Genomic DNA, 21,498 nt, shown 5'->3' on the forward strand with positions numbered 1-21,498 from the left:
TTTTTTAGTTTAATCTCAATAGTCTTTAAATTTGTATTAAGATGGATGCTTGTAGTCTTCCCTTGAGTACATGTGCTAGTGCCTTCTCATTAAGCTATTGATCACACAAGACACTCTAATTGAGGCATACACGAACAAGGCTTGTGGGTCATCCAGGAATGAAAGAAATGATTGTTCTTTGGGTGTTGACAAAATGGCATAAAACACACAGTGAAGAACTTGCTTTGTAGACAAATCAGGGCAAGCACTGGTGGAAGGAAAGCTTTTGGAATGGTTTGCAACAGGTCCTCTAAACAAAATTACACATCCTGTAGTGCTATATACTGTCTTAGCTGCAGAAACTGCTTTGCTGTGCTTATTAACCCATTCTTCAAGACAGTCACCTTTCATTCTCAGTCCCTGGCACATCTTAAGTAGCCACCAGCAAGTTGATGTTGATAGGGAATAGATCGTTTAGAAAAGAAGGATCTTGAAAATAAGAAACACATTCAGCTTTTAACAATCAGATTGTCACATTTGGGACACATATGCAATGTGGAAAATAGGTGTTAAAAAAGTCTCTCTATGGCTCCAAGCACAAAATCGGTCATCATAATTCTCCTTAGTCTTTTCCCCGAGAAGAAAGAATGGCATACAAAGCCTTATCAAATGACTTAAAGGTTTGAAGCATGAATGGGGACTTGTGATTACCTGTATGTCTTGATGGGAATTACTTGGGTACAATGGGGGAGGTAAAACCTTAGCTGAGATACCATGTATTTGTACCAGCAGAGCTAGAAGGAACTGAATGTTTCCATGAAAAAAAAAAGACACCTTTCCTATGCTACTTGTATGTATCTCAAATATATTGTTTTGCTAGTACTCATTGGTGCTCAGAAAACCTTGACTTATTTACAACATACAAATCAAATGGCATTTCCTAGCATTTAAATGATATCTTGACTCCAGACCAATTAAGGCAATATAACAAAAAAGAGTTCATGGCTACTGGATTGGTATTATAATACTTTGCTCCTTGAGACTTACCAGCTACTCTGCTTGCTCCGTCCCGCCCAGGAACTGGCTCTGCTGTTCGTGAATAGAGGGTTGGGAGTTCAGGGATCTGGGAGTAAATGTAATTTACTGCATCTGGTGTCAGAGAACAGGAAACAGTTAGATTTGTGCTACGAGCCCCAGTGGCTTCATTGCTTAGACAGCAGAGTGTTGTCAGCCCTGACAATAGTTGCTGGAGCTTTGTACTAGATAATTGGATCAAAGCAAACAAAGTGCAAAGTCACTGTCGTGTGATTGGTGTTCAATAGACTAGCTGAGGTAGGAGGGAATGGGTCCAGATGACTCAAACCTTGTGTCAGTTGAACACATAAAATTATTTGTCAGGAGGTTCTGGATTTATCAAGTCTGTGACCTTTAAATGTGGGAAATGTTGTGGGATAGAGGGAGAAGACAAGGAATAAACCTAGTGTGATACGTAGAATAAATGACATTTCAAATAGACATATAAAAGCCTAAAAATGCTAGCTTTGGCTGAAAGTGATGACAGGACAGCTCTGTTTGTTTCCCATATTATGGAACTGACATTTGGCTTCTTTGTTGTTAAAGCTAAAATACAGGTAATAATGAAGTCAAATATAGATACTGCCTATAGCACAGGGTGCCTGTTGTGAACTTGAGTAGTTATTCAGTTCCTGACAGTTCTTCAATGCAGCTGTTCATTAATGGAGCTCAGACTAGTACAGAATTAGCTTAAACGTCTGACTTACCTATGGTTGTTTAGCACAAACTAAATATGTTCTTTAGGAAAGCCATTGAAGAAATTTTATAAATATTTACTTGCAGATGTTTTATGGATGGGTAAATATAACTTGATAGCACCTATCATTCCATTAAGACTCAGTGGCTACATTAAAAGAGGAGCTCAGAGGAGAGATGTGCAAGTAACTGACCAAGAAACAGAGACAAAAGAAAAAAAATCACATTGTTTTCTATCAACAAGAAATCTTTTCAGTTTTGTATGGAAAAGGTGAAATTTCTGTTCAAACATAAAGTCCTATCTTGTCTAAAAGAGAATATTTGTTTTCCTCCAAGGCTACTTTGCAGATACGTTTTATAATTAAGCTGTCAAACCTTTGATATGACCTGGTCCATGTGGAAGGGTAGAGGCAGAATCTGCCCTCCTCAGTGTCCTGTGTTGCTCTAAGCAGGTGAGATATGGAGATCAGTGCAGACTGAGAGAGTGAAATGGTGAAGGAGATTGAAAACTAAATGACATGTTGGTCGCTGCTTTACTGCGTCTGGTAAAGGGAGACGCTCTTGTGATGTTCCCAGTGGGCTAATATTCATCCCAGAAAACAAACACACAAAACACAAAACCAAAAACAAACACTGCACCTGGATATACCCTTAGCAAAGGCAGGATGTCACCTCTAATCCCCAAACCTGCTCTTTTGACAGGAAAATTATGCTTGCTACAAGAAAAATGCTTTTACTGCCCTAACAGCCTGCAGTGGCCGTAGATGTGCCATGGTGTGGTAGGCTGGCAATCACAGTCCTGCAGAAGACACTCCACATCTGGAGCTGGAGTTCATGTACATGACTTGGTGAAGAAAACCCCTCATAGGAAGCCTTCTCTCCCTCCCTCTGTGTACTTCCTGTGTCAGAGGAGAATGACAGAGAGGCGCAGTACAAATGCATTCAGGAAAGCTAGGAAGTTGTTGCAAAAGTTCAGCTTCTAACAGATGAATTTCAAAAACCTCAGCCGGGGAAATATTGTTTTATTTCGTACTTCACTGGGCAAATGGCAGTCCTGGAAAATGAGCTTTTATATTTTCAGTGCATAGTGTTTCCTCAAAGTTTTTTATTTTTAGCATTAGAGCCTGGGGGAAATAATTGTTTAGGACACAGCTGACTGAGCAGTGGCCAGTAACAGCTGCTTTCTTTTGCAGGGTTTCTTGCCTCTGATGAGAAATTGGTACAATGCTTGTTGTTGTTATTCTGGGAAATATCACCAGCAAATGAGCAGGCCATTATTGAAAACTGAAGTAATTTCTCAGAAGTAAGAAGTGGGAACTGTTTCTGGGCCAGAATAAGAAGGCACTTTGTATTCTGGAAATGGCAGAAATTTAGAAATTATTCACCCAGTTGAGTGTGCTGCTGGAACGGTACTTTCAGCATACAGTCATCCAGTGACTTGAGAGACAGAGGTGTCTGTCCACACTTGGGTGTAATCAATACAGACATGTGTTGCTTCACTAATCAGCCTGACTGCTTTTGTTATCCGTGGGCATATGCAGGCACAGCCAGAATGCTGTTCTCATCCCAGAGCAATGCAACAGGCAAAATTCATTGCAAGTGTATGTTCCTCTGCAGTGCCTGTGCAAGGAACTGAACTGACCACCTTGTCATTAGCATTGCCAAAGCCCATCGGTAAGCCAGGTCAGTTTTGCAGCTTGGTGACGAGACTCTTACTCTGACGCTCTTCATGTCTGTGGATCTTAGTATGGGTTTTGTTTTGATTTGTTTTGTTTTGCCTCCTGTGTCAGGAAACAATGCCCATGTTAGTGTCAGCTGCCACCAATGTTGACTCAGTTTAGAAACTTTTCTGGATGTTACTAAGAAAAAAAAAAAGTTGCTTGAGGGATCCTGAAAATCTCTAATTACTGGGCTGAGTGGGGATGCTGTGGTGGGGGTGAGGGTAGTGGGATTCTCACATACTTTCTTCTGAAGCACATGATGGTGCCACACGTCAAAGATGGGATGTTTGACTAGGAGTTGGGGCTTGATTCATTCTGTCAGTTCCTATTTCCCCCTCACCCCATCACCCCAGATAAAAAGAACATGCTCATTTTCCTTTTTCTCACTGGCAACAAGGTCTGTTTCATTTAGCACCTCTAAAAGCAATAATAAGAGAGCAATTTTACAAGGAGTGACTGAGACACAATTAGCATTTTGTTCGCATGGGGAGTAAGACAGAACATAAATCAAAGCATTTGAACTGACTCCATTCAATACCTTCGTTTCAACCTTTGATGAGTTATTAATATATAAGAATGCCATAAAACATATCCTGTGGCTTTTTGTACTGCTTAAAATAAACTGCGTTTTAGGATTATGGCACTTCTCCATATGATCAGACAAACAAAGTGCTTGGGAACACTTACGGGACCCAATAATCCTTCAAGGGTGCTTACACAAAACCAAAGCTTCAGAACTGCTCAGAACAGCTCCCACACAGAGGCTCATGACCAGATGCCAGATGAGCCCATTTTCCAAAGACTGGATTATCTTTAAAATGTCTGACTACCACTAAAACAAGTGCCTAAGGCCTTCTGTACATATCAGCCCCCAGGGCAGGGCTGCTCCCCCTGTGAAGCCATCTGGGGCTGCTGAGGGTTTGGTCAGAGGGAACAGAGACTGTGACATCCCCACCACATTTGTAAGACCAGTAGCACAAGGCTAAGCAGGCAGTTTTGCTAAGAGCTGTGTGGCCTGGCTCTGAATGTAGCTGGGTGGCTGGTGCTGCCGTAGCTGTGGCAGCCATGCATTCTAACAGATGCAGGTCCGATTAAAAAGTTGCTTATCTTTTGGGTTTTAGACTCAGAAGCATGGAATTGTGGAATATCCTGAATTGGAAAGGGCCCGTAGTTATCACCTAGTCCAAATCCTGATCAAAATCGTACTACTGAAAAACAGTCATTGAACAGGTTCTGTAAGACACGTGGAAAGCACCCTACGAAAATCTGCTTTCTGCTCCTCTGAGGACGTGCTCCTCTGCTTTGCTGTTGGGCAGCAGTGCTGATCCAGATTCGAGCAGAGGAAACCAGACGAGCCTCTAGGCAAGGCGCTGTGAAATACACCATCCAGGTCAGGTTTCCAGAGCCACATATTTGCCAAATATATGCTAACACACGCTGGATGCAAACCGAGGTTTGTGTAGTCTGTACTTACTGCAGTTGTGGCTTCTGTGTGTTGGCTGAAGTGTCAGTGTGCAGTTTGCATACAGACAGCTGAAAGTTGCAGGGGATGAACTCACCCAACGGCAAGTACAGCAGCCAAGGGAGCCACATCAGATCTTAATGGGGCTTTGATTTTATATGCACATTGAGCCAATGCACATTGAGCCACAAACACACACAGAGCTGCTTTATTTCACATGGTTATCTGTGAAGGCAAAATGAGTTCATTCCCTGGAAAATGTGGGATTTGTTTAGTGTGCCTGGGTGATCTCAAGCTCAGAAATGCTCTTTGCCTAATACAGCCATTTCCTGGGAAGGGTGGGAAGGACACTGAGAGCCACTTGGCTGCTCACTGTTGCTCATCACAACTTCTCCCCTTTCCTCATAGCCTTCACCTGGACCCTCTGGACTCTGAGCTCTCTGTAGCTGAAACACCATCACCACCTTATATATAGCACAAAAGCATGCACAGGGATGCAGTGGTGAGGTAAACCACTTTCTGCACCATCATCATGTATAGACTAGAGGGATAGATGGACCACAGCAAACTAGTGTGAGATTTATGGACTCAAAGTCTTTTAGAATATGGCAGTAATTCATGTATGTGTAGGTTTGTGTATGTATTTTACTCAGCTTTCCTGTACTATGAAATGACTCCCATTTTCCCCTGCAGCATGTGTTATACAGATGGTTAACAGACAGATGACAGGTCTGCTACAACAAAGCAAGCCTTACATATTTTTGAAAGGAAGAAAACTATGTTATCAAACTGCTCACAGCTAGAAATGTATGTGTCCACTTCTTACTGTGATCAGCTACCCCCACAGACTGTTGTTGGACAGAAGTAAACAGAGGACCAGCTCTGTTTTTTCCACATGGAGATGCATGGCCACGCCATGTCTACAGTGGGAGGCAGGCCTGGGTCAACAGGATGGCCTGCAGCCTCGATCTTCTTTAGAGCATCAGAGTACAGTCTGCTTTTTCATAAAACTGTCTAGAGGATGACCCAGGCCCACCTCAGCCCAGCAGGACTGATTGTCAAGAAGAAGGGATAAGACATGTAAACAGAGGGGCTGGAAGAGAAGAGGTACTGGTTTAACTTATCTCTATCCCCTGCTCCCTCTGCTTATACATTGATGTTGTCAGCAGTCTGTTGCCTTTGACATTATTTTGCAGTTTTCTGTTAGTCCTGCAGAAATCAAAAACTGTCCTTCTGGCTCAGTCCGTGAGGGTGAGATCTGCTGAAATCAGGCAAAATCTGGAGTGTAGTGAGGTTCCTCTTGAGCCCAATGAAGTCCTACAAGTAGGTATGCCATGGGAAGAGTCCCTACGGGAAACTACAGCTTCACATGTGCTAACTGGGATTTTCTTTGGTTCCTGTTTAATCATAACACCCAAAAAGAGGCAGTCTATGTCTTGCAGGAGTCACAAAAGTTCCTGTCAACTTTGGGTGCTAATTCCTGTAGGCACTGATTCCTGTTTTGGAAACTTACCAGTGACAATGAAACTCTGCACAGGCACAAGATATTTGCCATTCTGGAACTTTATTTGCTTTTTGATAGCCAACTTCAAATGCTTCGTGAACGCGGAAACATAAATTCTTACAAAGGAGTATCCTACCTGGGACTTCTGTGTTTTTTGGCAACTGGAATTAGCCTAAACCATGAATTATGCTGTTAATAGGAGTGAAAATCTCTGAACTGGATCTTTGAGCTAAAAAGAAAACCTACTTACTAGATAATATTAATACCCCCCAAAAGAAACTCCTCTAAACAGATCTGAATGATCTCATACACTGTATGTTAACCTTCAGCTGTGTCCTATATGGTAGGATCATCCTACATATTCCCTGTTTATGCTTAAAGAACAGATGGACATGGCTTTGTCAGTAGCTGGAGGACCTAGTTGTGGCCTCAGCATTTCACATCTTGTCAGTTCAAAGATAGGTCCCGAAAATAAGTGTCTAGAGTACTGATTTATCTGCAGGTACAGCAGCATGCTGTCCTTCCTGGGTCCTAAGAGTCCTGGAGATGCACTGCAAGGGTTTATCTAGCTCTTGGGCAACAAGTCACGTTTATGCTCTCCCAGACACATACATTTATTTCTCAGTATTTAGACTGATCACACATAGTGTCACACTGAGTTCATAAACCAGGAGTTACTACATCCTCATCCACCTAAGCAAGGATTTCCTTCTGTGACATCATCACACAGAAAATATCATTCATTAGTGAAATAATCTAATTTTAATCAAAAGCAAGTTGTTCTTGCAAATGAGGAATATTACACAATGTATTTAACAGTTTATGAATAGTATGAACACATGCAGGGGAGAGGATTTATCATGAGTAGGTGAAAAGGGAAGTTTTATGATGTCTATTTCAAGTCATACATGACTTTCTTTTCCCTTGAATGCACATAAAAATAGCTGGAGCTCTACCAAAGGAATACTGCCCCATAGGAACAGTGACATTTGTACTTGTACTATAGCAACACCACAGGACAAGGTAATGTCTCTAGCAATAAATCAGAAGCATGCAATTAACAGAGGAATCCCCTTTCTGTAAACTTTCGCAACAAAGCTATGTAACAACTCTTGCTAACCTCAAAACAAGGCAGGAGTAAAAAGGCACTTACCACCATCCTGGTGTGCAAAAGTCTGTGAAGAGAGAAGGAAAAAAAAAAAGGAAGATTGGTTAAAACAATCATATTTTGGGTAAAATTTGCATGAAGTCTTGATTTTTTCTGCGATGACTGCTCATAAGGCTCTTTGTCATTATTAAATGGGAACCTAGGGCTGTGGCTCCTCAGGTTTGGGTGCAATTAAGGGCCAAGGGAGAGGGACATGATGTAACTGAAAGGAGAACATTCACAATTTTTTGTAGGCAATACCATTCAGAAGTGGTATCTGTGGCACTTTGAGATGACTTCCAGGCATCCTGATTATCTTTCAGTGGTGCCGAAAGCTCACATGGTTTCCCTGCAGATAAGCTGTGGAGAAACGCCTTTTCAAAAAGGTTGGAATGGGAAGGGGAAATGCAAATAATGCACCCAAAGTAGACCTGACACTTCTATATCTCTTCTGCTCATGTTCATCCTGGTTTGAGCTGAATGCTCTGTAACTGGCCACAACCTTCCTGTAAATGCTAAATTATAACTGCTGGTTTGAATCACTTCTAACAGTCTACCTTGATTTCAATCTATGCCCCAAGTGTCTTTTTTTTTTTTGTAAATACCTTTTGCAAGTTGTCAAAGGATTTCTCAGTCTCCTTTAGCTTCTCCAAAATGATTTGTTCTTTGGCAGATATTTGGGATTCCTCACTTTCTAATTTCTGTATTTCTTGTTCCAGCCTGTGGAAGACATACAAACATGCACATACACACAAAAGCAAAACATGTAAAAACTATTTTGATGAGCTGTAGTTGCCTAGGTATCAATTAGCATTTCAAATGTTATCAGGAACACCTTTCATACTTGTTATTCACAACTGACTTCCAAGAACAAGAAGGTCATGTAAATTGTTTGTAAAATAGATCTATTCAAGAAAAAAACAATACATCTCTTATTATGCATTTCTGCAAAAATATGTGCAGATTAACTAAAAATATACCTCACTTTTCCTTCACCCTGATTTCTGTAACATCTCTTAGATGTACACTTTCATTTTAGAAGCTTCAGTACTGGATATAAGCATAAAAATTCAGTAATGATTACAGGAACGGGTATTTTTTACTATCACTATACTACAGACAATGGAACTGGAAACAACTGTTGGAAGCTGGCAGTCAACCAGTTGTATTGGTAGTTATTCTAGAACCTGCACTTTGTCCACTTTCCAAAGCAAAACCCGTGGGTTGGTACTTTCTTCTAGGACAGCCAAAAGCCTTGGATATCTATCCATGCCTCATGCTGTTACTAGATGGTACTGAGGACCCTAGGGGCTTCACATAATAAAATGCACAGGGTGTACAGAAAGCAAGCATTAAGCACTCGTGTTGATCTTGTCGCTATCTAACAGCACTCACTTCTTAAGATGTGATTTGGCATGTACTTTAACCAGAAACATGCGGGGTTAGATTCTCCATTACTTTAACTCAAACCTCCTTTTATTGCCATGATTTATATCAGTAATATCATGCAATATTGTCTTTTTTTTTTCCCCTTCTATTTCTTATGCATACCACTATCTCTATTTTCTTACTTTTTTTTTTTTTTTTTTTTTTTTTTTTTTTTTTTTTGCCAAAAATGAAAAGGAAAAAAAGAAAGGATCTGTAAAATTTGAGCTCAGAGGAATACTTTCAGTTACCTGAGACTTCAAACAGTTACCTTCAAAATGAGCTATAGCTGCTCACAGCTTGTTGGACCATACTTCTGTGAAACATTGTCCAGTATTTGCACAAAGACAGGTAGCCCTTCCTTATCCACAGCTCCTTGCTCCTGCCTTTCTGCCACCATTTCCCATGTGAATGATCAGGGCACTGATCCAGGCTAAAGTGACATATTTTTGCTCTTCCTCAACTCTGCTTGGTGCAGGGCTTCATTAATGCTTGTTCAATCAGAAGGCAGAGGGCAAGGAGAAAGCAACCATGCACAAACAGACAGGAAAGGATTGCTCTTCTCAGGGTCTTGACAGCTTGGGTTGCTTGTGAAATTAATATGTCTAAATATAGATTCAGGGGTCTAACTCTCAAGCACCCACCTGGGAAATTTTTCCCTACTTTCTGGTAGTGCAAGGACAAAAGATTCATGGCACTTGCTGAGAATGCTTTAGATTAGAGGGAAGTCAAAGAGTTGCAGCCTCAAGTTGTTGTGGACTGAAAAAGGGCAGATTTTGCTCTCTTGGAGTATGCCAATAATGAACAACCTCAAATTCCTCATAGTCTGTCAAACTGCCTAGTTTCTTTCTCAAAGGAAACCCCTTAATGTCCAAATAGAAATGACCTAACTTTAGTGATTTTAAGAAGCACTGCCGGGAACTGGAGTTCCAATCCACTTCACGTTTTCTCCAAATTAATATAAAAATCTTAAGAATACAAAATATTTTGTTCTGCTGCAATGGAACAATTTGATATGGGATGAATTTTTCAGAGAGAGATCTTTCAAAAATACCATTTAATCTCAAGTTTTCTTCCCAGGATTTTTATTTTTAATAGCTGTTGAAGTGAAAACATCATTTGTCACTGAGGTCAGCCAAAGCCACACTCATGCTTAATGAATTTAGAAATCAACAGAAAGGTGTCTTCTTTTCCTTCCCCGTTCCTGCGACTGATTAGTACACCCATGTATGTTTATACCTCACTAATAAAGACACTTGAATTATTCTGTTCTGATTAAATTACATTGTTAAGCTGGGTGAGTGGGGGTTTATTGGTATGTTTCTTTCTTCCTATGTGAATTGCTCAGCAGCATTTCCAGAGTACCTATTGTATAGCCTGGTGCATTTTGCTAGTCATATGATGGAGGAGGAGACTGGAAAATGGGAGCGTATAGAAGTCACCACCACCAAAATACATGGGAAGAAAGAGGTTTTATTTCTTTCAAATGAGCTGGACAGTAGTTAAACATTTACGACAATGAAAACACTAAGTATATGTGGAGTAAGGCAACTCATTTGATGTGGATAAGACTGTAAACGCATGTAGACTACTTACAACTTGAGGTGATTGTAAACATATTTGTTTTTATTTTTATTATTTCTTTTTTGTGCACTGGCTCAAAACTGTGGAAATTTTGTCATGAATTGTTTGTACTTCCAAGAAAAGTTTGCTTTCAGACATGCACATGCACATATGCTCATGCACTTGCATATGCACACTCAGCATTTGCTTACATTTAATATTTCTTACTTTCTAGCTATCTGCTTTTTGTTGTTGTTTTTACTTGTTTCTGTCCCTTTTAGCCTTCCCTTCTGGTTTATTTCTTCAAATTCTGCTGCATTCATGTCAGACTACTGTTGTCATTAAAAAAAGTTATGCAAATGAAACATTAGATTATCCTATTCTGATGATATATTTTTTTTTCCCCTGACTTTTCTTCCATTCCTTCTAAAAGCAGTAATAACAGCAATTTGCTAAAGAGAGAAGGAATTGAGACCTAGCTGCCAACATTTAGAGACTTGGGTAGAGCTGATAGAGACACAGATCTCCTATGTGGCACTGAGTAAGAATGCATAAAAACACAAACCTTAAGTGTAAATTGCCCTTCTTCCACTGAAATCTGTGCACGCAGGCTGAGAGTCTCCTAGGCCCTGTGTAAAAGCCCTGTCTAGTACCGGAAAAATTGATACAACCAGCTAAAATACTGAATTCCTATTTGTGGCAGGAAAACTATGGATCATTCAGCAGTGTTCAGCAAGAAAGTACCATGTTACACAGCACCGGGACATTTACCTGACATTAATATCCACAGGAGGTTGTTTTATTCCTTTCACTCATTTTTACACCACTTTCAGCTATAATCTTTAGGTTTAAAGGCTGAGGTAACGTTGCTAGGGTACCAGAGGTAACAGAAATACCCAGGAGCACAGTTTCCATGTTGTATATATTCATTAGTAAACTACCTAGTCATCATAGACCTCACTGGAAAATATTTATTTAGTAGGCAGCTAGAGTCTTCACTATCTCCTTTAGGCTGCCTATTTGCACAAGAGCCAGCAATGCAAAAATTAAAATCATAATACAAACTGAAAGTTGGCTTGCACCCCTTATTTTTTTTTTTTAGTTAAATACCATACCACCAAAATTGCCAAGGGACAATGAGAAACGCCTGCTATTTTAGTAACAAGATACAACAGACACATGCAAATTTGGCATGAGAAACAAAAGCACTAATATCACATCAGTTTTGGGCAGCATGCCATATAATGTTCTAAACAGCAATAAATCCATCAGAGTACACATTTGCACGCACATACATATACAAAGTCCTTACATTCTTCCTGTGTAAGCCTGCTAAATATTCAATAATGCCCCTTTCTTCTAGCCCAGTTTAAAAAGGATGTGTTTTAATTGTCATTTGACACCTGGTAAGGAAACCCTGTAATTCCCTTCTTCCTGGCTTCTTAGCAGATTTCAGGCTATAGTTTGAAGGACAGCCACAACAATTAAGCCACAAAATAAACAACTACAACATCAGGAGTGCTGTAGAGAATAAATATGAAAGAAAATGGAGTTCAAGACAGAATAGAGGTGGTGTAAAATGAGCCATTAGTATTGCTGTTTCTTGGATCAAGTAGTTTTCTGATGACCTGGATCTGCTAAAACATTGCCAAACTGAGAAAAAATGGTTGTGTAGCTGGGAGTTGGTTTGTCATGGGTAGTTCTTCACAGTGGACGTACACAGAGCCCTGTTTCCCCAGGTACCACAGGAAGCAAAAGGGGAGATTCTGTCACTCAGAAACCTAAATGTACCTGGCCTCTGGGCTGTCTGGGTTATGAAAACCATGTAGTGTCCCATGTGTTGCTTGGATTCCACACCAAGAATAATGGTCATTAAAACTAGTAGATCCACCTAGCCTTGTTCATGGTGACGTCCCACTATGAAACGGAAGAAATTCTGAGCAGAATCATTCGATACTGCAGGGGAGGAGGGTGCACACCTACAAAAGAAGTCTGGTCTGTGCCTGGTGGGATTTCAGCTGGTGTCAGTAGGGTGCGCAGTCACATTTCTGAGAGAATAGGGGAAAGATGCGAGTGAAGTTTCCTTCAGAGACACTGTGATCAGGGACCAAACTTGCTCTTGGTGAGCATGGAAAACAGTTTAATTCAGTTGGCAAATGTGGGCATTGAGCAGGGAGAGCTAAGTGGTAAAGAGGGAGGAAAGGTTTGGTACTGTGGTGTACATGATGGTGCATTTATGTTTGCACTCAGTATCCAGCAAACATTATGGGCTCAGCTTGGTGCTTCAGTGGATTATCTTTAGGTGAAGGATTTCATCTGTTTCCCATGCTAAGATGTTGAAACCCATGGATTTGGGCTCCTCTCTGATGAAAGGCAGAGTCTGTTGTGGTACAAGGTGCCTTTAGCTTGATCCTAGGAAGGACCCTGAGCAGTATCCTCAGGGCACTCAGACAGCTGCATGGATCTACAGTCCTTGCAACAAGAACACACAGACCTCAAGTAAGCAGCACCATGCCTGAGGACAACATAGCCTCCTCTGTCCAGATCATCAGCTCTTACACACACATACTTTCTGGAGATAACTGCACTTGGGAGAAATGCTGCTTCCCAGCAGTGTTCTATTTTTTTTTTTTTTTTTTTTTTTTTTTTCATGGTGGGATAGTAACAGCATTATAAGCAGAGAGAACAGTGTCAGGTTTAAAGACCAGTTCTTTAGCCCCTACTAGCTCTGCATGACGGGTTGTACCCCACAACCTGAGAAACACTCATGCCATTTCTGTAGTGAAGAAAGAGGCATAATAGAAATGGTGTTTGTGGCATACACACTGATGTGTCAGTGGAAAAAAGAACATTAATCAGCATGAATAAGGAAAATATACAAGTATTCAGAACTTATGAGGAAAACAGGAAAGACTTAATCAGAGTAAACACTCAAAGGGAAAAGGTAACGGATGCATATGTAGAGTGGGGGTTGGCTCAGCTACAAAGCCTGTATTTTGCTTTTGCTTGACTGACAACCCAAATCAACCTGGTATAAAAGGCACAAGGAAGTAATGGGTCTGTATGTCAATAATTTGTGCTGCATCTCTCAGAGCTGAAAATCTGAGGTGTTACACGTGGTATTAAAATGGCAGATTCACAAGCAGAGAACTGCAACAAACCCCTCTGATGCTTACTACACAGAAAGTTGAACACCAAATTCAGGGAGACTTGGGCTTGCCAGTAGGGATGAATCTGATCTCTGCTCAGACAGTATGTGTCTAGCCCTCATGAAGCTTTTGGCCCCAGAGCAAAACCAGAAAGTGTGGAAGTCTTTCTTCTCTTATGGGCAACTGAGACTTAACATGCAGGGTCCATCTTTCCAAAAGCACAAAGCCACGTGCCTTTTACTGCAGTGCAAAAGAGTGCTGGCTAAAATGCTTGACCCCATGGATGTCTCACTCCTACTTCTTAGTCACTATAAGGGATTTTTAGGGCAGCAGGTTAAACTACACCCATTCAGAATAACCTTAGAAAATTAACTTGCAAGGGAAGGAATGAGAAACTTTGAATCAGAGTGGGTAACAAGTTCCCTCTGCAAGATGTGCAAAGTCTTGCATCTGGCCTCTGTAAAACAACACAAGCAGAGAAGGTATGAGGAACTGCACACTAAATCCCAATCCAGAACCTCTGCCCTTGATGTTCTTCCTACACCCATAACAACTGCCAAATGTCAGCAACCTAGATGTAAACCAAGAAATGGGACCACTTACTCATATGCCACAGCCATGAACAGCACCCTTCTGCTGTAGGAGAGAGGGAAATCACTAACTAATACCTGGTTTATTTTCAGCATTGGCTTCATTTCTTAGCAAACACTGGCAGTGGTGCTACAACCAGGTGTAACATCTGTGGATGTCTCTGTGTATCTACATGTGGCTAGTTCTGACAGTGAAAAAAGTGCTTGATTTCAGGTCTGCTGCAGGATCTGAAAAGGGATTCCAGAGTTGAGCAATTTGGTGCCTCTTAGTTTAGTCTTTCTGCAGAGCTCATCCTTTTTGAACAGCTCACCCTCAAAGAGGAAAGCTGGCATTGAACATCTTATGATTTCCAAAAGGGTGTTGTTTACAGCGTGCAGCTGATAATCAAGAGCAGCAAACTTAATTAGCATCTTTGAAAAGACAAAGCTTCCATGACTGGAATGACTGGGAATACATTATCACTAATCGATACTTGTAAATGAGATTCAGGCATGATGCTGAATGAGTTGCTCTGGAAATCTATATGAACCTTCCTGGGTACATAGGAAGGGAAAACATTACTTTCACCAGGCAAAAGTTACACCCCAGTGCCAGCTGAAGAATGTGTGGAGAGAGGAAAAAGTCTGCACAACTCCATCTGTTGTTTACTGTAGAAGTGTACATGCATATGAACAGAAAGAGAGCTGTGTATTCATACTTTACATCTGCCTGATTTAGGACCAGGTTAGACTCTGATACATTAAAAAAATCAAGGCCAGCAATTCAAGTATTGGCCACAGGATTTCTTCAGCTAAACGTGGTGAGCTGTAAAAAACAACAACCTTTATTCTGAGTTAATGAATTGTTGCCTGCTCTGGATGTAGAAGGTTTTGTGGAGAGCTTTGATCTGGAATTACCAAAGTTATATGGCTGAGTCCTTTCCTTCCCAAAGAAACACCAAGTTGGTGTACTAATTTATGTCAGTGGTTTTTAATTTGTCTTTTTTTTTTTTTTCTTCTTTTTTTTCATTACCTGTTTTTTCCCTGTTTTAGAAGCATTTTTTATCTCATTCCAGTATCACCTTCTCATATGACCTTAATACTCTGCTTCTTGCCCCCATGGTATTTACAGCCCACACTTGTTTGCAGACATTTAGAAATATGAATCTTCCAAGGCCAGGTTCTTCCAGTCTGCTTCAAGCAGATGTCTCCAGCCTGGGTGAGGTTACAACCTCAAAGCTTCACAGGCCACACCGCCCTGCCCCAGGAGAGGGCTAGCCACCTGCTGGAAATTGGTGAATCAGCATGTCTCAGATGCTTGCCCTCACAGAGGAGCACCACGTTGCTTGACACTCCTTTGGGAAATGAAGGTGGAAAAAGCCCCCTGGTCAGTCACCAAGGAGGTGAAAGAGCTAGGAGTCTTCTTACTCTCCTCTCACCTGCTTGCACTTGAGCTCTTTGGTCTGAAAGTTCCCATTTCAGTCCTGAACATGCTCCATAGAGGACCTGGCAGATCTTACTAAGTCCCTTTATCTCCCTGACCGGCTGAGTAAAGACCCTGGTAGCTTAACCCACCCCAGCAGAGCCTGGCTGTCCTCTTGGAGCATCTGTGCTTACAGCAATTAGCAGCACAATCGCCTTGACTTCTTGGCCAAGCACTGTCAACTGAAAAAAGGTTTCCGCTCTTCCCAGTGAAGCGGTTAAGCACGGTTTTGTGTCATTGCTTCACCATTGCTATTGTTTTCTTTTCCCTCAGCCCTGAGACAGGACAGGCATGTGGTTCCCCTCCACACCAAGCCCTGTATGCGGAGGTATGCACTCAGAGACTAGAAAAGCAACACGGGTGTGGCCAGCTCTGTGAAAAACAGCTTGCTGAGATGTTGCAGCTATGCACATGAAAATTCATTTCAGTTTACTAACAGATGCCAGCAGCTCAGCTGTACTGCGGGCTGCATTATTTGTAGCTTAGGAGAGGCTCAAGGAATAAAGGGAGAGCAATTGAGGGATGACTTTAGAGTGCCCCTAAAGGCTGGCTGGGTTAGCACGGGTGCATAACCCAAACGCACGCTTGGGTTTATGCAGCACCCACGCCAGCAGCTGCCAAGGAAGGAGGATGTTTGTGTGCTGCTCCTACACATGCCAGTGCAGTGGGGATACACATTCAGTTACCTAGCAGCGTTGAGAGGGAAGTCAGGGAGCCTAGAAAAGGGCACAGGTTTTACCTCCACTTACATATTGAATGAAGAGAAGTAAAAAAATTTCATGAAAGGTATTTGCCCTGAAGAGGTTTCAGCCCTCCTTGTACAGGCTAGTAAAACTTTTTTTTTTTTTTTTTTTTAATCTCCAATTTACAAAGCCAGCTGAGCAGCAAACCTGAATCCTTTGTGTTGTAGCAGAGTGGCCATGAGAACAGCCTTGCAGCCAGCTGGTGCAAGGTGGGCTCTGTAACCTCCAGGTGAAGCGGTTATCCACAGTAGAAACTTGGGCAGGTGCTGGTTATTTATTTTCTATCCTTATTAAAAATTACAGCTGCTTCTGGAGGGACCATGCCAAAAACACAATAAACTTCAGCAAGCTTGGATGCTGCACCAAAAAGTGAAATGCATTGGGCCACCAGGAAGCCTGTACACATGCCTGTGGAGAGATTCCTTTCCTGCTTATTTTAGCACTCCTTATCCCACCTACCCTACAGGGAGATCAGGTACCTGCTGCCATGTAGGCTCCAACGCACTGTCCAAGGAACCACTCTTTTCTTAAATTCAGTGGTGAGGTTTGGTGGTGGCTGCTGGAGGGCTGACGCAGCCCCAGCAATTGTTCAGGGTTTGACTGCTCTTCTGACAAGCAGCAACCATACTGGGACAAACTCTCAAAAGCGGAAAGGTCATTGAGCAATCAGGGAGTTGGAGAAATGCCACAGCCAACAGAGGAATGTTGATGCTAGAGCTGAGCTACCTCCTCAGCCCCAGCACACTGATACTGTTTTCTGCTGATACAGAGCAGGAGAGCAGAGGACAGAAAAACAAGCTCTAAACCAAGCCTGCCCATCTCTTTGTCCATTGCTTTTCTTCCACCTTTTCTCTTTCCTTTCCTTCCTTCCTACTGCTTGCTGCATCCCTTCACTCCTGTGTCCCTGGTGGACCCATCTGTTCACCACCCCAGCTCCACTGGTTATTTCTCCAGTTATATCACCCTAGTTCCTATTAAAACATTATTCCCATGTGCACTGTCTCCTCATTGCCCTTTCTTTGCTTTTCTTCTCTCCTTCAAATAAGACAAACACATTCGCATTTGAACACTCACTCCTATCTGCTGGCTGGCTCCCTTGTTGCTTTCGCTAAAGGTTATACGCCTCAGTAAAGAAAGACTCAGAGCAGAGGAAACCATGATTCACAGGGCACCAAGACCCTGCCAGCTTCTAGGGTGAGGCCTGATAAAAGTGTACATCTATAGAAGTTATAGAAAGGGTAAAATCTAAACACCATGTGCAGCTGATGAGAACAGCCATACCTCAGGGGAGGTAGTTCGTGTGTCCTCACAGTGTAGCAATATGTTATACATAACTATATCTAAATGTATATATGATATAAAGTGTTTTATAACGTGCTATAAAATATAATTTATAAAATATGATGCATGGATGTAAGAGCCTAAAAATTATCATTTTCCTTCTGTTGCATTTCTGCTTGCCATAACCACTGGGAAACGATGCACCAACACAGACACCGATGTTGAGAGATGTCTGAATCAATGGGCATCTTGTCAGCAGAGTGCAGGTTTCAATCTGTGTATAGGAGAGCTTTCAGCTGAAAAGGCCTGGGCAGAACTTTACGAGTCCACCAGAGTCAAGAGAGTTAATGGATTTTTGAGACACTTGGCATTGTTTCCGCTCCTCTATGCTTCCTTGCAGTGTGCTTGAGGCTGTTTTGCTCGGAGGGCAGCACTGGGGTGCAGAAGGATGATGCATCAGGGCCACTGCATGCAGGCACTCCCTGGGCTGTTCTGGTCTCTGGTTATGACCACGAGAGAAGAAGCAGCAGGAGCCTGTGTTACTCGGCCCCTTCATGAAGATGCTCAGCAAAGACATTTTAACTGTGCATTACAAAAACCCGGATGAATGAATGTGTGCAAACTTTCTGAGGAGAAGATGATTTTACACACCTAGCAACTGACCTAAAAAAAGGTAATTTCTGCAGCTCATATACATATAGCAGAAGAAAGTATGTGCTACTGTTTTTCCCTGTTGTGAAGCACAATTTCTTCTGAGATGTATTTTTCTTCTTGTGCTCAGTTTATAGTAACAATTCTTTCCATCTGTCTTGAGCCAAAGATTTTTCTTTTTTTTTTTACTCTCAGTGATATAAATATTTTTGATGTAAATATTATTCTTCCTCTGATCTACCTATTACTTAGATTGCCTAGAATGGATGCTAAGACAACGTGGCTGTGGTTACATCAGTATTTGCTTGTCTCTCTGCAGTGCAAATGCTCACATGGTGCTTAGCAAACTCAGGCTCTTTGTTCTGTTGATAAATATAGTAATGGCATAGCTGTGAAATAAAAAAAATATCATGGACAATTCTAATTTTCTGAGTATGCTGATAAGATGCTGAAGTCCTTTATTGACATGAAGAAATGCACACAATTTTTGGTATGGGCCTCTTTGCAAGTGTTGTACTTTTGAAGAAATTATTTGAAATTATGCACTGAACTCCACTGTAATATCTCTGCTCTGACTGTTTGCACATGGTGTCTAAGTAAACACGAAAACCAACAAACATAGTATTATCAGCCTGCATTAATACCCATTCAAGTTGATGAGAAGATTAATTGAAATTTAAGGAGAGTATATGCTTGTTGTTAATATACATGTTGGATTTATGACAGTCCAAGCCTAACCAGGAGTAGCTGAGGGGCCACCTTAAAAGGTTCTGATTTGAATATTGGCACTAGTGTATATATACATGCAACTATATGCAGACTAATTGAAGGACAAGCTTTTTCCTGGTACAGGCTGCTCTTTTTTCCTCTTGTGGATATTTCTTGTCACTCCTTGAATTCCTGCACTGGTATGCTCCACACTAGGCTCCAGAGCTCTCTGGCTCTGCTCAGAGTTACAGCAGCTTGTTCTTCACTGCCCACAAACCAAGTTTTCACTCCCATCCCGTATGGGACATTTTGAACTCCTCCCTATCCCCATCATGTCTGGCTCTTAGCAATTTAGGAGCAAATGGCTCTTTTGTATAGCTATTGATTATCTCTGAAACTCTGCAATAGCTGTTTATTGAAAGAGAAATGTTGTCAAAGAAGCAAGCATGGGGTAGAGCTGCTTTATCCCTGCTGTAGCCTCCAGAAAATCTCCTTCCTGCCCATTTCACCATCTTGATCCAATATATTTTGCCAATCCTATATGGTCCAATCATATGTCAGATCATGTTTCTCCCAGGCAGATATGTTAGCTGATGTTATTAATTCCAGACACTCATGTACATGTGAGGTTTCTAGGATCTTGGTTTGACTTGAGTCATATTGGCTTCTAATGACTGCATGTTTTTTTTAGTGGATTTCTGGTGCAAATAAATAAATATCTATTTACTTTCTTTATGAATATTCTGCAGTGGTTGCCTAAAGCACGCTGTTGTAAGGAAGATGGTTCCTTTACATCTATTTATTGGCTTAAGAAGTATGTGCTGCCCTGCACCCAGCACTCTGACCTAAATCACCCTGTGTGATTGATGGAATATAGTCAAGGAATAGGTGTTTGAGAATAACGCAGAAAATGAAAATGAGCTCCAGAGAATTCAGGCTGCTACACAGAAAACGTGCAAACCCAAACAGAGGTTTTATAATTGGTGTGATGACACCTTCCAGCTATCTTGGCCATCGTGTGTCTGTTAAAACACAACTACTTTATTATGATGGAGAGCTGCAGCTTACAGGGTTCACATCTGCCTTGCTCTGGCTTTTTGTACCCAACCTTTCATTGCCTTTTGTGTTGGACTTTAGTCACAGACTGTCTGAACCTGTAAACACCCTCAGCAGCCCCCCAAAAATGGAGCTAGGTGGGTATGTGCAGCTGTAAATCAGTGTGCCTTAGGCACTGAGCTTTACTAGGTCCCAGTAAAAATTCCCCATATTATGTGCCCCTTGCAGTTACACAAATGCATTCCCCTGCATGTCTGCCAAGAGCAGAACAGGGACAGAAGCGGCGCGGTGAGGCAGGAAGGGAACACCCAGTAGGAGCTGTTGCTTGTTTTGTTTGCTTCTTGTCGCAAACAGTTCCTTGGACTTGAGAGCTGCAAATCTATCCTCTGCTGTCATTCACTTCCAGGAACTCACAGTCCATTTTTCTAGGGTGAAGGCAGGTGCGAGGTGAGGAGTGTGTCCTCTGGGAATGGACAGCCTGTCATGCACCACCAGCAATGAGCGAGGCACCAGCCTGCAGCTGCCCTGACCTGCTTCATTTGTCTGAGCTACACTACAGCTCTCATTGATTTTTTTTTAATTGTATTTATTTGTTTTGTTTTATTTGTTCTGTTTTGTTTTGTTTATTTATTTGTGCTTGATGGCAAACATCCCTGCACTACCAGAAAGCCTTGGTACAAACACAACCTCAACGGGGAGAGATTTTGCCCTGGTGGGACAACCCCAAGGTTATCCGAAGTGCTCCTGCGGAGGCAAATCAAGCCAATCAGGAAGCCCCTAGAACCACGGGCTGTGTTCGGCTTGTTGTTTCCACCCTGAGACATTTCCTTCTATTGTTTTAGTCATTTTCTCTGAGTGTCTGTGGGGCCATTGGGTGGTGCTGCTACTGCCGGTAAGGGATCTGCGGAGCCCTCCTGTCCTCGTGGGCACATGGGGAGCTTGGTGCTGTTCCTCGCACAAACTCCCAGTGTGAGTTTCCGGCATACAAGTGCAAGGAAGGTGGGACCAAGGTGATAACTGGATCTTGGTTAGCAAAGCAAAGTGCTTTTCCCAGTGGCTGTGCTCAGGCAAGAATGAAATCATGTGATAAAACAATGAATGAGTTTTGGCTGGAGAAGCTGCTTACCACTCCAGGAGAAGCAGAGGGTGGGTGGGTGGCAGGAGCAGCAAGTCTGGGATTTACAGAGAGCTGTAGAAAGCCGAGGAAATTTGGGATGCATTTTGGAAAAGGACTGCCTTAGTTTTAACTGTCATCTAAAGCCTGATTTTCTCTTCTCAGGAATACAG

The 21,498-nt window shown here is 41.9% G+C and overlaps 1 protein-coding gene across 7 annotated transcripts in view; it reads right to left on the bottom strand.

Annotated features, from left to right (window-relative positions):
- The window catches only part of PALM2AKAP2 (PALM2 and AKAP2 fusion), a 258,500-nt gene that overhangs the window by 144,052 nt on the left and 92,950 nt on the right, over positions 1 to 21,498 (bottom strand). For 4 of the 7 annotated variants that reach the window (XM_038170133.2, XM_038170134.2, XM_072030987.1 and 1 more), the window contains 3 exons: positions 8,189 to 8,303; positions 7,590 to 7,611; positions 1,027 to 1,128 (listed from right to left, as the gene is read on the bottom strand). In XM_038170133.2, coding sequence (XP_038026061.1) covers positions 1,027 to 1,128; positions 7,590 to 7,611; positions 8,189 to 8,303 — 239 coding nt within the window. The remainder of the gene's footprint in view (positions 1 to 1,026; positions 1,129 to 7,589; positions 7,612 to 8,188; positions 8,304 to 21,498) is intronic. The other 3 variants (XM_072030988.1, XM_038170135.2, XM_038170138.2) reach the window with 1 other exon arrangement.

The sequence above is a fragment of the Anas platyrhynchos genome, chromosome Z (assembly GCF_047663525.1).
Source record: "Anas platyrhynchos isolate ZD024472 breed Pekin duck chromosome Z, IASCAAS_PekinDuck_T2T, whole genome shotgun sequence".
Classification (NCBI taxonomy): domain Eukaryota; kingdom Metazoa; phylum Chordata; class Aves; order Anseriformes; family Anatidae; genus Anas; species Anas platyrhynchos.